Source organism: Dendrobates tinctorius, unplaced genomic scaffold (genome assembly GCF_039654945.1).
Source record: "Dendrobates tinctorius isolate UK_male_01 unplaced genomic scaffold, ASM3965494v1 ptg000005l, whole genome shotgun sequence".
NCBI classification, from domain to species: domain Eukaryota; kingdom Metazoa; phylum Chordata; class Amphibia; order Anura; family Dendrobatidae; genus Dendrobates; species Dendrobates tinctorius.
Window position 1 is genome coordinate 5,650,681 of NW_027361673.1, and position 16,889 is coordinate 5,667,569.

General features: G+C 38.9%; 1 protein-coding gene across 1 annotated transcript in view; it reads left to right on the top strand.

The window, feature by feature from the left end:
* The window catches only part of KCNH8 (potassium voltage-gated channel subfamily H member 8), a 534,349-nt gene that overhangs the window by 333,754 nt on the left and 183,706 nt on the right, over positions 1 to 16,889 (top strand). The window contains 1 exon segment of the mRNA XM_073568115.1: positions 13,181 to 13,385. Within this exon segment, the coding sequence (XP_073424216.1) occupies positions 13,181 to 13,385 (205 nt within the window).

A 16,889-nucleotide genomic window follows, 5' to 3' on the forward strand; every position in this document is an offset into this window, starting at 1 on the left:
TAGAATAGATTGGAGGGGTGCGAGAGTGTTTGAGGGGAGGCCACAGAGCATGAGGTTGCAGTAGTCAAGGCGAGAGATGATGAGGGCATGGACTAGGGTTTTTGCAGATTCTTGGGTGAGGAATGAACGGATGCGTGAAATATTTTTGAGTTGAAGTCGGCAGGAAGTGGAAAGGGTTTGGATATGTGGTTTGAAGGAGAGATCAGCGTCAAGGATTACTCCGAGGCAGCGAGCTTGTGGGACTGGGGAGAGTGGGCAGTCATTTACTGTAATTGATAGGTTCGTAGGGGGGGTCACGTGAGATGGGGGAAAGATGATGAATTCTGTTTTGTCCATGTTGAGTTTCAGATATCTAGTGGAGAAGAAGGATGAAATAGTGGACAGACATTGAGGGATTCTGGTTAGTAGGGAGGTGATATCTGGTCCAGAGATGTAGATCTGTGTGTCATCAGCATAAAGATGATACTGAAAGCCATGAGATTCTATGAGCTGTCCCAGGCCAAAGGTGTAAATAGAGAACAGCAGGGGCCCAAGGACTGAACCTTGTGGGACTCCGACAGATAGGGGGCGAGGTGAGGAGGTGGTGTGTGAGTGGGAGACGCTGAATGTCCGGTCTGTTAGGTATGATGAGATCCAGGAGAGGGCCAAGTCTGTGATGCCGAGGGATGAGAGGGTCTGTAATAATAGGGAATGGTCCACTGTGTCAAAGGCAGCCGACAGGTCCAGGAGGAGGAGGACAGAGGAGTGTCGCTTGCTCTTGGCAGTTAAGAGGTCATTGGTGACCTTAGTAAGGGCAGTTTCAGTGGAGTGGTGTGACCGGAAGCCAGATTGTAAGCGGTCGAAGAGGGAGCAAGAAGAGAGATGGGAGGACAGTTCAAGGTAGACGTGTTGTTCCAGTAGCTTGGAGGCGTATGGGAGAAGTGATATAGGGCGATAGCTAGATACAGAGGATGGGTCAAGAGAGGGCTTTTTGAGGATAGGTGTGATGGAGGCATGTTTAAAGCTTGAGGGGAAAACACCAGTTGTTAGTGATAGGTTGAAGAGATGGGTTAGGGTTGGGATGAAGACTGTGGTGAGGTTTGGGATGAAGTGGGATGGGATCGGGTCGAGTGCACAGGTGGTGAGATGTGATCTTGAGAGTAGAGTGGAGAGTCGATCTTCTGTAATGGTGGAGAAGTTGGTTTTGAAGGTGGAGGGCTGGGAAGTCGGGAGGAAGGGCTCTGGGGGTTGTTGACCAAAACTGTCCCTGATGTTATCAATTTTCTGCTTGAAAAATGAGGCAAAGTCTTCAGCTGAGATGAGTGGGGAGGGAGGAGGTGCTGGGGGGCGGAGGAGAGAATTGAAGGTGTTGAATAACTGTTTAGGGTTGTGAGACAGGGAGGATATGAGAGATGAGAAGTAGGTTTGTTTAGCTGTGGCGAGTGTGGTCTTGAAAGTAGTGAGGGACTGTTTGAATGCGATGAAGTGCTCGTTGGAGTGGGATCTTTTCCATCTGCGCTCAGCAGCCCTGGAAGCTCGCCTCAGCTCTTTGGTCAGGCTGGTGTGCCAGGGCTGTCTGTTGATTTTGCGAGTTTTGGTATGTGTAAGTGGGGCAGCGGATTCCAAAGCTACAGCTATTGTGGTGTTATATAGAGCGGCAGCGTCATCCGCATTGTGTAAGGAACTTATATCTGTAAGAGGGAGGAGGGATTCAGAGAATGAGTGTAGGTCAAGGTGTTTAAGATTCCTGCGAGGGTGTGAAAGTTTGTGGGGTGGGGATTGTAGACATGGAGTGAAGAGGGAAGAGAATGTGAGCAGGTTGTGGTCAGAGAGAGGAAGAGGTGAGTTAGAGAGGTTAGATAGGGAGCAGAGGCGGGTGAAGATGAGGTCCAGTGTGTGGCCATCTTTGTGGGTGGCTGTAGAAGACCATTGAGTGAGGCCGAAGGAGGAAGTGAGAGATAGAAGTTTAGTGGCAGCTGAGAGGGAAGTGTCAATGGGGATGTTGAAGTCGCCCATGATGATAGTAGGGATGTCCGCGGAAAGGAAATGAAGTAACCAGGTGGTGAAGTGGTCAAAGAAGGTGGTGGCTGGCCCTGGGGGGCGGTAGATGACAGCCAGTTGGAGGTTGGAGGGGGAGTAGATGCGCACAGAGTGCACCTCAAAGGAAGGGAGGGTAACAGAGGGTGGCAGTGGGATTGGGGTGAAGGAGCAGGTATCTGACAGGAGAAAACCAACTCCTCCACCATGTTTGCAGCTGGGGCGGGGGGTGTGAGAAAGGTGGAAGCCGCCATACGAAAGTGCAGCAGGAGAGGCTGTGTCAGAAGGGGTGAGCCAGGTTTCGGTGATGGCGAGGAAGGAGAGTTTGGTAGTAACAAAAAGATCATGGATGTAGGAAAGCTTGTTGCAGACAGAGCGAGCGTTCCACAGAGCTCCTGTTAGTGGGACTGGGGAAGCGGGGGCTGGGTGAATGGGTATAAGGTTGGAGAGGTTACGGAAGGTTGTGATAGAGTGTGGATGGGAGGTAGAAATGACTGTGGGAATGTGGTGAGGAGGACCAGGATTTGGAGAGATATCACCAGCAGTGAGAAGGAGCAGAGAAAGTGTTAGCAGGTGGGAGCAGGAGAGGGCATGAGGGGGCTGTCTGTGTTTGGAGACAGAGGATTGTGTGTTAAGGAACAGTTTTGAGGCGGAGGTGAGGTGGATGGGGAGGATTGAAGAAGAGATGAACAGTTCCTTACTAGGAGTAGGGATTAGGGGAATTAGCAGAAAGTGAAGGATTATTGCGGTGAAAGTGAAAACAAACAGAAACATTGTTTACAGTGACTGTGTCCAGTTACCTTCAGTTCCCTTCTGGTTCAATTCTGGTTTTAATTCTTAAATTAATCTTCACACTTCTAGAACACACTTATAGGAAATCACACTGCAGACTGAAGTCTATGCAGACTTGTGCTCTGCAATATATGTACAACTAAGTGCAGTCAGGTGTGAAGCAGAGAGGAGTGGTCGCTGCTCTTCTTGGTCAGACAATTAAGAGTGGACCAGATGTATATGATCAAGCCAGAGTAAACAAGGTCATAAATAACACTGGGGTAAGCTGGGGTTAGCTGAAAGGCATACCAAGTGAATGCTAGGTGCAGAGGCAAGTCTATGTGCAAAGCTGGGTGATGCACTGTGTGTCCTTCATAGACAGACAGCAGGAGAGCAGGAGAGCTGGGTGGATGGCCATACCATGTGAATGCTAGGTGCAGAGGCAAGTCTATGTGCAAAGCTGGGTGATGCACTGTGTGTCCTTCATAGACAGACAGCAGGAGAGCAGGAGAGCTGGGTGGATGGCCATACCATGTGAATGCTAGGTGCAGAGGCAAGTCTATGTGCAAAGCTGGGTGATGCTCTGTGTGTCCTTCATAGACAGACAGCAGGAGAGCAGGAGAGCTGGGTGGATGGCCATACCATGTGAATGCTAGGTGCAGAGGCAAGTCTATGTGCAAAGCTGGGTGATGCACTGTGTGTCCTTCATAGACAGACAGCAGGAGAGCAGGAGAGCTGGGTGGATGGCCATACCATGTGAATGCTAGGTGCAGAGGCAAGTCTATGTGCAAAGCTGGGTGATGCACTGTGTGTCCTTCATAGACAGACAGCAGGAGAGCAGGAGAGCTGGGTGGATGGCCATACCATGTGAATGCTAGGTGCAGAGGCAAGTCTATGTGCAAAGCTGGGTGATGCACTGTGTGTCCTTCATAGACAGACAGCAGGAGAGCAGGAGAGCTGGGTGGATGGCCATACCATGTGAATGCTAGGTGCAGAGGCAAGTCTATGTGCAAAGCTGGGTGATGCACTGTGTGTCCTTCATAGACAGACAGCAGGAGAGCAGGAGAGCTGGGTGGATGGCCATACCATGTGAATGCTAGGTGCAGAGGCAAGTCTATGTGCAAAGTTGGGTGATGCACTGTGTGTCCTTCATAGACAGACAGCAGGAGAGCAGGAGAGCTGGGTGGATGGCCATACCATGTGAATGCTAGGTGCAGAGGCAAGTCTATGTGCAAAGCTGGGTGATGCACTGTGTGTCCTTCATAGACAGACAGCAGGAGAGCAGGAGAGCTGGGTGGATGGCCATACCTGTCGGAAGAATAGAGATGCTTGTTAGAGTGCGATGGTGGCAGGTAGCAGGGCACAGTCTGTATACATCCTTCTGGTTTTAATTCTTAAATTAATCTTCACACTTCTAGAACACACTTATAGGAAATCACACTGCAGACATATATGTCATAGAAATATATGCATTAATATATATATAATTTATACTTATGTTCATGCTTCCATTTTTAAAATTGCTTCTGAAATTAAAATATTGCTCTTATTCATTTAACATAAAGTCCACTATGGTTCTTTTCCTATCTTCAAGTTCAATTTGACACTTACCAATTTTTCACTTTATCTTCTCCCTTTTACCATACCTTTAGATGCATATACCATACCTTTATGTTTGTATCTTGTTAACCTAGATGGCCTTTGAATCAGCTACATTTTATGCATTCAGGATTTAAAATTTGTTGCTTGTGGTAACTGCAATTTTTTTATTTCTTAAGCTTCAAGCAGCATATATTTTAATACATTTTTTAAGGGCAATTTGACTTACAGATGTGGTTAGTCTAGACATGCAGGTCTGTTTAGCTATAATTATTGTCACATTAGAGAGTAAAAAATTACACATTATAAATTGTAAAATTAATATGAAAGTCAAATTATTTTTTGTATGCAGTTTAGCATGTTTAAACTACTTTCTTATGCATTAATATTTAGAGCACAGCAAAAATATATTTTTAAAGTGTATCTATTTTGTAAGAATTTCTGTGTAGATTATTAATAATTTGCAAATATTTTTTATCTGTCACTTCAGCACTCATGGAAACATTAATTTTCTGCACAGTGTTTATTGCATGCTTTTTACTGCACAAAAGTGTTATTCATTTATTTAAATACTATTTTGTTCTTTAGAGGATGTTCTGGCAACATATTCCAATTCTGATTTTATATTTGACTTTTTACACAACTTGATGTTTTTTCCTGTATTTTAACCTTTATACAGGATATAGTATTAGTGTTACATTTTATATAATCTGTAAATGAGTTAAAATATGCTGTCAATCTTACTGATCACCTTCTACAACCCCATTTCTGAAAAAGTTGTGACTATGTAAGATGTAAAGAAAGCAAGAATGCAATGATTTAGACTTTTCTTATAGCCATATTTTTTCATAGCAGAATATAGAACACAGGTCAGAAGGTGAAAGATAATTTTCCATTTCATTTGAAAAATTCATTTAAAAATTGATTCGAGCAACACATCTCAAAAAATGTTTCTACAGGGCCATGCCTATCATTGTGTAGAATCCCCTCTTTTTGCAACAGTCTGTAAATGTCTGGAAGTGAGGAGACTATTGATTAGAAGAGCATTCAGTGGAGAATGGAGTTTGCATATAACTTTCTCAAATTCACACGGATTCTAACACTTTCAGATTTGATTGAGCGACTTGCAGAAGAACCCCTTGAGCAGTATCACTTCCCCTACACTGCCGAAACAGTCGAAAACCATAATTCCACTATGACAACTAGTCGATTATCATAACTCATACAGTGGTGGTCAGTACCTAGGCCATCACATATCAGCAGTACCCAGTGGATAACAACTTGTACAGCAGTCATTTTCCATCTCCACAGTCACCAAGCAAGTTTCTCTCTCTTCTTAATAGTGTAAGCCCTCTCTCTTTCCTGTGAAGTGTAAGATTGCTCTCTTTTCCTCTCCTATAGAGTGTAAGTATTTATCAGTGGAGTCCTCTCTTCTATAATAAGTAAGATCTTATGGTCATCGGGGCCCTTTCTCTCCTGTAGAGTGTAAGCTCTTATGGCAAGCTGATTTCTCCATATATCTCTTATTCTTCTCCCCAAAGTGTATTTTCTGAGCAATTACAAGCTTTTCAGTATGTAACTTTGCACAAATTTATTCGCATTCATCAAATTCAGCAAAGCCAGCAAATTCAAATTTAAATTGTATCCTCATTTTCTGAGGAGACCATTTGCTGGAGTTTTGTAAGAGGAATGTTGTTTCATTCTTGTCTGATGTAGGATTCTAGCTGCCTAACAGTCATGGTTCTTCTTTTCTTGATTTTTCTGTTTCATAATCCACCAAATATTTTTTATTAGTGAATGGTCTGGACTACAGGTGGCCATTTCATCATCTGACCTTTTTCTTCTCAAAGCAGTGCTGTTGTGATGGATGCAGTATGTGGTTTAGCATTGCCTTGCTGAAATATGCAAGGTCTTCCTTGAAATAAACATTGTCTGAATTGAAACATCTGTTGTTTAAAGCATCTATATAATGCTACAAATTGAAAGTGCCTTTCAAGATGTGGCACAAATGTAACCCCAAACTATCAGAGTTACAGGCTTTTGAACTGTGCACTGATAAAAAATTTGATGGTCCCTTTAATCATTAGTCCACAGAACATAGCATCCGTGGTGTCCATAAATAACTTCAAATTTTGATTAATCCAATCAAAGAATAATTTTCCATTTTACTTCAGTCCATTTTAAATGAGCTTTGGCCCAGAGCATATGGCAGTATTTCTGCACTATGTTGATGTATTATTTTTTCTTTGCATTATAGAGATTTCACTTCCACTTGGGAATTGCATAGCAATCAGAGTTCATAGACAATGAATTCTGGATCTACTCCTGAGCCCATGCAGTGATTTGCACAAGTGAATCATGCCTGTTTTTAATGCAGTGTTGCCTGAGGGCCCATAAATCACTAGCATACAACATCGACCATTGGCCTTGTTACTTGTGCTCATGGATTTCTATAGGATGCCTGATTCTTTTGATAATATTATGTACTGTAAATGGTGGGATATTCAAAATCTTTGCAATTTTTCATTGAAGAACATTTTTCTGTAGCTGTTCCACAACATTTAGATACTTTTGTTCACATATTGGTGAACCACTGACTATCATTGTTTCTGAGAGACTGTGCCTCTCTAACATTCTCTTTTTATACAGTGTATGACTTACTTGTAAATTCACCCTACACCTTTTTTTCATACCACTTACTTTTTCAGCTTTTTGTTACCCCTGACACAATTTTTTAAGATGTAATGCTGCTATTAATTTCCAAATTTGTTAATTTTTTTTCAAGAAAAATGGAAAAATGTCTATCAATTTCTGATATCAGTTCTATGTTCTGTTTTGAATGAAATATGGCTATAAGAAATTCCAAACTGTTGAATTTTTGTCTTCTTTACATTTTTCACAATGTCATAGTTAGTAAACTTCATTGTCTGAAACCTAACTAAATAAAAGCCAGGAAGCACTTTAATGCAATTAAAAACATCATTATTACTTCACAGGAAACAGAAATCAACAGTGCCAAATACTATGCAGTTATTGACAGTCAAAATGAGAAATAAAAGGGTTTTCCTACCTACAGTGGGTATGGAAAGTATTCAAACACCTGTACATTTTTCACTCTTTGTTTCATTGCAGCCATTTGGGAAATTCAAAAAAGTTTATTTTTTTCTCATTAATGTGCACTCTGCACCCCATCTTGACTGAAAAAAAAAGAAATGTAGACATTTTTGCAAATTCATTGAAAAACAAAAATTGAACGATCACATGGTCATAAGTATTCAGACCCTTTGCTCAGTATTGAATAGAAGCACCCTTTTCAGCTAGTACAGCCATAAGTCTTCTTGGGAATGATTGAACAAGTTTTTCACACCTGGATTTGGGGATCGTCTGCCACTCTTCCATGCAGATCCTCTCCAGTTCCATCAGGTTGGATGGTGAACGTCGGTGGACAGACATTTTTAGGTCTCTCCAAAGATGCTCAATTGGGTTTAGGTCAGGGCTCTGGGTGGGCCAGTCAAGATTGGTTAAAGAGTTGTTCTGAAGCCACTCCTTTGTTATTTTAGCTGTGTGCTTAAAGCCCCTTTACATTTAGCGATGCACCAGTGATCCCGACCACGATACGACCCGGTCAGGATCGCTGGTGCATCGCTAAACGGTCGCTAATGAGCTGCCACACAGGCAGATCTCACAGCGATGCAGCAGCGATACAGCGGTGGTTACTTACCTTTCAGACGAGGCGATCCTGACGTCCTCCCGTCCGCGTCCATGCGTCGCTCATTGGCGCCAGCAGGAAGCCCAGCAGGAAGCAGCCGACGAGAAATGGAGCTGCGCGATCTCACGCGATCAGCGACAGACAGCGGAGAGCCGGTCAGAGGTAAGTATCACACATAGCGATATCGCTGCTGTCACAAAATTGGTGATGCTTTAGCGATATTGCTAGCGATATCGCTATGTGTAAAACTCCTTTAGGGTCTTTGTCTTATTGGAAGGTAAACCTTTGGCCAAGTCTGAGGTCTAGAGAACTCTGGAAGAGGTTTTCATTCCAGATATCTCTGTACATGCCTCATTCATGTTTACTTCAATTGCAACCAGTCATCCTGTCCCAGCAGCTGAAAAACACCCCCATAGCATGATGCTGCCACCACCATGTTTCACTATTGGGATTGTATTGGGCAAAAAAGTTCTACATTTGTCTCATCAGACCAGAGAATCTTATTTCTCTTAGTCTGGGAGTCCTTCATGTGTTTTTTTAGCAAACTCTATGCTGGCTTTCATATGTCTGGCACTGAGGAGAAGTTTCTGTCAGGCCACACTGCCATAAAGACCCGACTGGTGGAGAGCTTCAGTGATACTTGACTTTGTGGAACTTTCTCCCATTTCCCTACTGCATCTCTGTAGCTCAGCCACAGTGATCTTGGGGTTCTTTTTTACTTCTCTCACCAAGGCTCTTCTACGATTGTTCACTTTAGCCAGGGTCACACTTGCCAGTGCAATGCGAGAAACTCGCCTCAATACTTGGCACCGCCGCTGGCACTAGGGTCCGGAGTGTGCGGCTGCATGTATTTCTATGCAGCTGAAAACTCCGGTCTCAGTGCCGACGGCAGTACTGGGTATTTATGCAAGAGACTCGTGTGAGTTTCTCGCATTGCACTCGCAAGTGTGACTCTGGCCTTTGGGTGGACGGCCAGGTCTAGGAAAAATTCTGCTGGTCTCAAACATCTTCCATTTAAGGATTATGGAGGCCACTGTGCTCTTAGGAACCTTGAGTACTGCAGAAATTCTTTTGTAACCTTGGCCACATCTGTGCCTTGCCACAGTTCTGTTACTGAGCTCCTTGGCCAGTTCCTGTGACCTCATGATTCTAATTTGGTCTGACATGCACTGTTAGCTGTAAGGTCTTAAATAGACAGGTGTGTTCTTTTACAAATTAAGTCCTATCAGTTTAATTAAAGAATGAGTAGAACCACCTCAAGGAGCATCACAAGGAAATAGACAGCATGTGACTTAAATATGAGTGTCTGAGCAAAGGGTTTGAATACTTATGACCATGTGATATTTCAGTTTTTCTTTTTTAATAAATTTGCAAAAATTTCTACATTTCTGTTTTTTTCAGTCAAGATGCAGTGCAGAGTGTACATTAAAGAGAAAAAAAACTTTTTTGAATTTACCAAATTGTTGCAATGAAACAAAGAGTGAAAAATTTAAAGGGGTCTGAATACTTTCCGTACCCACTGTATATTTTTAATAGTTGTAGGTCCTAGCTCAGAGATGACTACCTATCAGCAGACATCAAGAGACTCCTAGCTCTTGAATTACTACCTATCAGCAGAGTGCATTAGTTCCCCACTTGCTAGGACAAGACAACTAATTAAATTTAATGGGGAGGTAGCTTGAATGAAGCCAACTCTCCATTAGAGATGAGCGAATATCATTGGCTCACTCCTTATTCGGCAAGCTATAGGCTCTCCATGCATGTGTTGTGACTGTCACACAGTTGTGACACATGCAGCTGCGGCGCTGAACAGCTCATCATCGTGAATGTACCAGGTATCCGCGTTCCTGATGCAGCTTCTTTGGTAAGTGCTATAACTTGCCGAATAATGAGGAAGTCAATGATGTTCGCTCATCTCTGCTTTCCATCAAGTATGTGACTGTGACCTGTAAGAAATTTCCTCTATCTTAATGATAGGTGGGGTTACCCAACGTGGATTCCCATTGGTGACATAATTATGGCATATCCTGAGGGAAAACACTTTTTCACAGACATAGGAATGTAATAGCCTAGCTTCTTCTGCTTAGAAGAAAAGCTAAGTAAGATGTCAATTTTCACTACAACTGCTCTTTAAATAACATTTATAGTAATCTTTGCATTCAGTTTTAACAATTATGGAACTTTTTAATCACACATGTTTCATGCTGATGTCAGCATTGTGATAAGCTGTGGGTAAAGATTTTTATCTATTGTAACAATATACACTAGTTTGCAGTTAGTAAGAAAGTGTATCATTTGAATAATTTCATCTATTGCCAAAATTTGAATGCTAAATTGTACTTTTTTAGAGGCACCCCACAACAAATTGAATGCCTATGACTTAAAGTTAAACCGGGAGCAGAAGAACCAAAATTTTGCATGTTCTACAAAATCTTCCTACATTTATTAAATAAATATTTTGTCTATTTTCACATCATAGCCTCATTAGTGGTTTTCAAAATCTCTTAATTTACCTTCATTTAACAAAATTGATTTGTCAATGTATAGAAAAAAATCACCAGAAATTCAATTATATTCCAATCCAATTATAATGATATTTGTATGGTTTGGTAAAAAAAATGGTGAAAATGTTATTATAAAGCTTTGCTTACACAGCAAATGTAAATTTTTAAGCCAACACAGATTGTGGATTAAAAATATTTCAAGGGGCTTTCTATTTTTAGTAAAGTGGAGTGTAAACTTTTTTTGAAATGCAAAATTACAAAATCACAAAATATTCCCTCTCCCTGTAGCCAGTGTTGGATTTCCATCACTGCTCTTGTCTCAATGTTTGGTTGCAACTGTGACATCATGTGAACAGTTCTCATGACCACTATGGTTAATGACTGACCTCAGCAGCTTAGCTAATATGGATGGTGTTAACCTCTGAGCACAATTATGCTCTAGTGGATATGTGAACTGTGAACATGACAAACTTCTGCAAACAAAAGACTGAGACCAGAACAATTGCAGAGAACAGGTGATGCACCAGGACAGAATGAGTACTATCTCCCTTTGTTATGTTACAATACAGGAAACATTTGGCGTTTACTTTTCTACAAATGAAAATTGTCTTTAAGCTTCAGCATTACCTTCATACATTTTGTCTGTTGAGAATTATTTCTGCTAAAAATTCTAAATCATATAATTAACAGACACTGATGATCATTACTTCTCTGCTTTAGTTTTTCCTCCTTATTGTAAAAATGTAAAACTGACAATATTAGAACTACTAAAACAAATTAGGCCATGAATAAAATCAAGTTTAAAGCAACTATAATAGGAAACAAGAAAGAAATCAAAGTAATAGTTTTGAAATGATTAATATAAATGATGCCAGAACACCTTAAAAGTACAAAGCTGTGTTAATAAGTGAATAAAAATATAGCCTTGATTTGTAATATAAATAAACTTTTTAGAAATTAAAGTCAACACATTTGAAAAGAAAAAAACATTTTATTTTTCTTTATTTTTTTATTTTTTTTTTTACAATGCTTCCATTGCTGCCTATGACGTTGGCATATGCCCACAAAAGGACAACCTGGTACGCACCAAGGAATGAATTCCAAATGTTAGTCTTTATCTCTCCACTTTATACTAAAAGGACCTATCATTTTCTTTAAGCATCTGCATCCTGTTCTTACAATCATCAGGGTTGACAATAAGCAATTCAATTCCAAATTTCATTACTTTGTTTTTGGATTGTTTTTCAAAAAATGTCTCTCAACTCTAATAACCATTAATTATTATTTTTTAGTTAAATTAAAATAACAATCTTACTTTTTGCACAGTACACCTTTTTACATTTTTATTTTTTTCAATTTGTTTTTCAAAAGATTTTATTCATGTATAGAACAACATTAATACCTGGGGTAATGCATAGTTATCAAAAAATCATATTTTGAATTCCTTAAATCAATGTTTTTCAATTATCATAGTTTATAAAATACCTGCTATTCCATAAATACTAACGAAAAATGTGCTAATATAAAAATAAATAACAATTAATTATAAATATAATATAAATTAGGGATTGTAAAATGAACTATTATATTATGTTTAAAATAGTAAGATAATTTATTATTATTTGTAAGGGTAACTTCAGCTATGTAGTGCTACTTCAATTTGTAAGGGAACCCCCAGAGAATACGTATGTCACATGAAGTTAGAATCCATATTATTTTACAATTACCAAGGAATACATCAAAAATGGAGTTACCCTATATTTCAAAGTCTGGAAAATTGTATAAAAAAATCTAAAAAAAAATATTTTAGTGTGCATAAAGCATTTTATATTTAAGTCAAAGTCAGATTGTACTTAAAAAATGTTCTAAACTCAGCTAAATGAAGATAAATAGGCATTTTGTTGTATGTATGCTATTATTTAGTAGCATGTATACAGGCTTTATAGAAGGTTCCAATTATACCTTGTTTTGTCTTTTGGTTTGTTACTCCATTGTTAGTTGCTTCATGTCTCATGTCATTTCATTATGCTGTTTCTATAACACCTTGTTTGTTCCACGTTAATTGCTTACCCCTTAATTGCTAATGTAAGGCTCTGTTCACATTACCGTCCTGGTTCCCATGGTTGAATTTATAATGGTGTCTGTCATGTTTCTGTCTTGGTTATTGTATTTTAGATGGCAGGAATAAGGCTATACTTGCCTTCAAAGATATCAGAAATAATTATATACTCAGCAAGAACATAGTCTAAGTCTATACTTTTTAAATTAATGGTTGAATATACTTTACAATCAAAGTACAGTTAAATAAAGTCTCATAATATGTATAACAAGAAATCAGTAAACAGCAGTAATAACCAAGCTTTATTACTAACATGGGGTATTATTTGTCCATTGTTGAATTTTTGTTGTTCATTGTTTCTATTAAGAGAAAACTTTTCAATTTCTTTTGTGTCAATTGACCATTACAATTGTTGATTTTTGTTGATTTTTCACCACACAGCTAATTGCAGAATTATACAGACACTTGTCTGGAGAGATCATGCAGTCACATCGTAATATAATGATTGTGATTACTCTGTAGGTTTCTCTTGTTCACCTTTTGAAAACCATCAGATTATTACGGCTACTACGTCTTCTACAGAAGTTGGATCGCTATTCCCAACACAGCACTATTGTCCTTACTTTATTAATGTCCATGTTTGCCCTTCTGGCTCATTGGATGGCTTGCATTTGGTATGTCATCGGCAGAATGGAAATGGAAGAAAACCCCCTTTCTTGGGATATAGGTAAGACTCATTCCATTATAAATGTATCATACTTTTGAACTTAATTTAATAACTACACTATTTCAATTCAAACATAATACAGGGAATTTGTCATCCTCTATGAGAAAAATAATAGATGTTTTTACAGTACATATGTACCTGGCACATCTAAGCAAGATAAAAACATTTTTTAGATTTTAGATTTTATTTAACTTACAGTTTATAGTAAACTTAAAGCTCAGTTTTCTTTAAGGCCTCATTAAAACACTTTATTATGGCTTTTTATCACTACAAATTACTCAGTCATTTTGTCTCATTGATAAAAGTCTACAAGGCCATCGTTTACTGCTGTATGCCTCTAATTAAATAGGGATAAAACCAAAATATTTATGAATACATGACTTCCAGAGAACAAGGATCTCTATAACAAAGCTTAATACTGAGGACCCAGGTGACAATACACGGTAACACACTCCAATGCGTGGAACAGGGATTATGCATATATTTTTACATTTCAAGCACATTATTTTAGTCAGTAGGTCTTCACAAATTACACCTTCAATTAACCGTTAGAAATGTGAATAACCAGCCAAACTATTCAGATATCCCTTTAATTAATTTTTTAGTATACCTCAAGATCTATGATTTTTCACCGTCTCAATTGATTTTGAAGTAAAGTTTTGCAGATGTAGCATAATTCTAATTTGTCAGATCACATGGAAAATCGATTTGCAGAGGTTATTCTCTGCAAATTGAATGTCCCCTAATATTCTCTGGGATCTCTCCAGACCCCAGAGTATTATAGTTATAGTATGTAAAAAATACATATACTCACCTTATTGTTCACTTCTCCAACCTTTATGCTCCTTTCCAACCCCAATCAAATCCTTGTTGCATCTTCTCATCACCACTATGAGTGCTGAAATCCTGGTCCTTTTCTCGCATGTTCATAACTGTACTAGGCCTCTTCACAGTTGGAAGTGCCAGCCTAGCATTTAGAGGCCAGGGATTTCTGCTCTTGTGGCAATAATAAGAAGATGTGATTAGGACTGGACAAGGGACAATGAGGAGAATTCAGGCCAGAGCAGTTAACGGTAAAGTGAATATAATCTTTTCTGTCATTTTTAACATTTTCATTGCCCTTTACGGTTTAGGTTAATGATGGCCAGCTTGATGCCATTTTGTGGAATCTATGTAAAAGCTGATGATAAATAAATCTGCATTTTGGTGAATGCAGATTTTGGCAAAATTTGAGTAGAATTTAATGCCACTTGAATTTATTTGCTCATCTCTAACTCTAAGCACTCAATCACATTAAGTCAACTTGAACATCTTACTAAAGCACATAAAGGCACTAGAGATGAGCAGATCATTTGAATTTCAAATTTGCCAGCTTAATCAAACTTTCCTCCAAAATTTAATTTAGGCAAATTAATTTGTGTGGATTTCAATATTGGAAAGGGAAGGAGAGACAGAGGGAGAGAAAGAGAGACATTGAGAGAGCCCACAAAAATAATGCATGTCATTTAAATAATATCTGTCTTACCTGGTGCACCTAGAAATAAAATCTTTGCCTGTCATACATATCCCCGGTCTTGTGCCCAACTGTACTCTACTGGGAACTACAGATCTCAAATGACCCAGTGGTGTTCTAACCAACACTGCAAAAGGTATGATAATGCACTTGGAAATCTAGTATGTTATGCCTTATACCTTTTGGGCATTAACAGGAAGCCCACTAATCCAAGCAAAAATTAGCTCTAATGCTTTCCAGTGTGGGAAACAAAGACAGTCAAGCTTGCAAATCAAATCTTAAAGTGTTTGAATTTGTGTGGAACCGTGAATTTCAGGAAATTTGTCTGGAACTTGATCCTACACAGATTGATCTGCTCATCTCTAAAAGCCACCTAAAGTTAGTTTAAAAATTTCTGTTATAACACTGATAAATGTCTTACCCTTTTAAGAAATTAATTGCATTTTTGCCTGCTAACTGTAATAGAAACAATATTGAGAGCCAAAAATGAAAAAATAACATAGGTTAATAGAAAATAAATGTAGTATGTTGAAGTACATAGGGCCTCATTTATGAAATCAGTGTGATATAAAATCTGTCCACATTGTCTTTAATAACAAATAACACTGCAGCTTAATTTGACCAGAGTGGTCCAAGAACTGGAAGCTGAGCTTTCTTTTACTGAGCATGGCCAATGAAGCCAGGTTTACAGTATATAATCATCTCTCCTCAATCTACACACTTGCTAATAAGTATCAGTCACTAGAAGAAAAAAGAGCATGAGAACTGTTTAAGAAAACTTAATGGATAGGTTTTCATTAAAGTTGCGCAAATTTATGTGAGTGTAATTAAATTCCACTCAAATTTTACAAAATTCCCAAATTCAGATTTTTTTTGTAATTTGCTCAGCGTGAATTCAGAAAAATAGTTGTGGGCTCAACCTAATTTAGTTGATCTATAGAGGGCCAGCAATATTTAAGAAAAACAGTTAATACTTACTTCACTGCTCACCTCTCCTGCCATCTTTGCTGCTTACTCTTCCCTTTACAGTCTTGGTGCATCATTTTACTGCCATTGCATTCTGCATCTTCATGTTAGGTCAGGACTTTACACTAGACCACATTCAGGGTTGTTCAGAGCCTAGCCACAGCTTGAAAACCCAGCCTAGAGTGATTGACTAGGCCTGATACATGTGTGTTGGAAGGTTTCGGTGACATTGTGATGTCATGACATGTGCTGCAACCTTATGACGTACGCTCTAGGCAGGACTTCTGGATCCAAGAGCATAATAAGGGACAATCATTTCACAGAGAAAAAAATAGCTGCAAATCAAATTTCCATGTAAAATGAGCACAATATGGCAAATTCATATTTTATCACACCTGCTTATTTCTAGTTTCCTTGACCATACAGTTGGCCCCAAGCTCAAACTTACTTTGTGCAATTCCTAGTTTCAGCTGTGAGATGTTGATCCTGATTAAATGCAAATGAATTAGTATAGCAATGTGCCAACATTATAGGATAGAGTAAGTGTTGAAATCACATTAAAGAGAATGGGGTGGTTACTCAGTACTAAAGACTATGTTAAACAGGCATATATAGATTTGAAGTTTGCATTCCCATTTGATGTTTGGCATTTTGGTCTTCTAGTGAATAGTAATAAGAAGATTATCAGTGCATGTTTTTACTTAGTTTGTTTCTGAAAGAATATTTTACTGAATCACTTTGAATAATACCTTACAATATTTGGTTCTGTAAATCTGGTAAATATCTACTGAGATTAAAGGAGTTGTCTCGCAACAGACACTTATTGCATATCCATAATATGTCTAATAATTGTGGATTTCACCTATCTATAGATCAAGGGTCTCGTGGTCACCTTGCACTAAGTGGTGCCCTACTGCAGTTCAAGGCGAATTAGCCGACCATGCACCAACTCTATATTCTTCATTATGAAAGTTCCAAATTCAGCCAATCATACTTAGTTGACTTCATTCAGATCTCAAAGAATG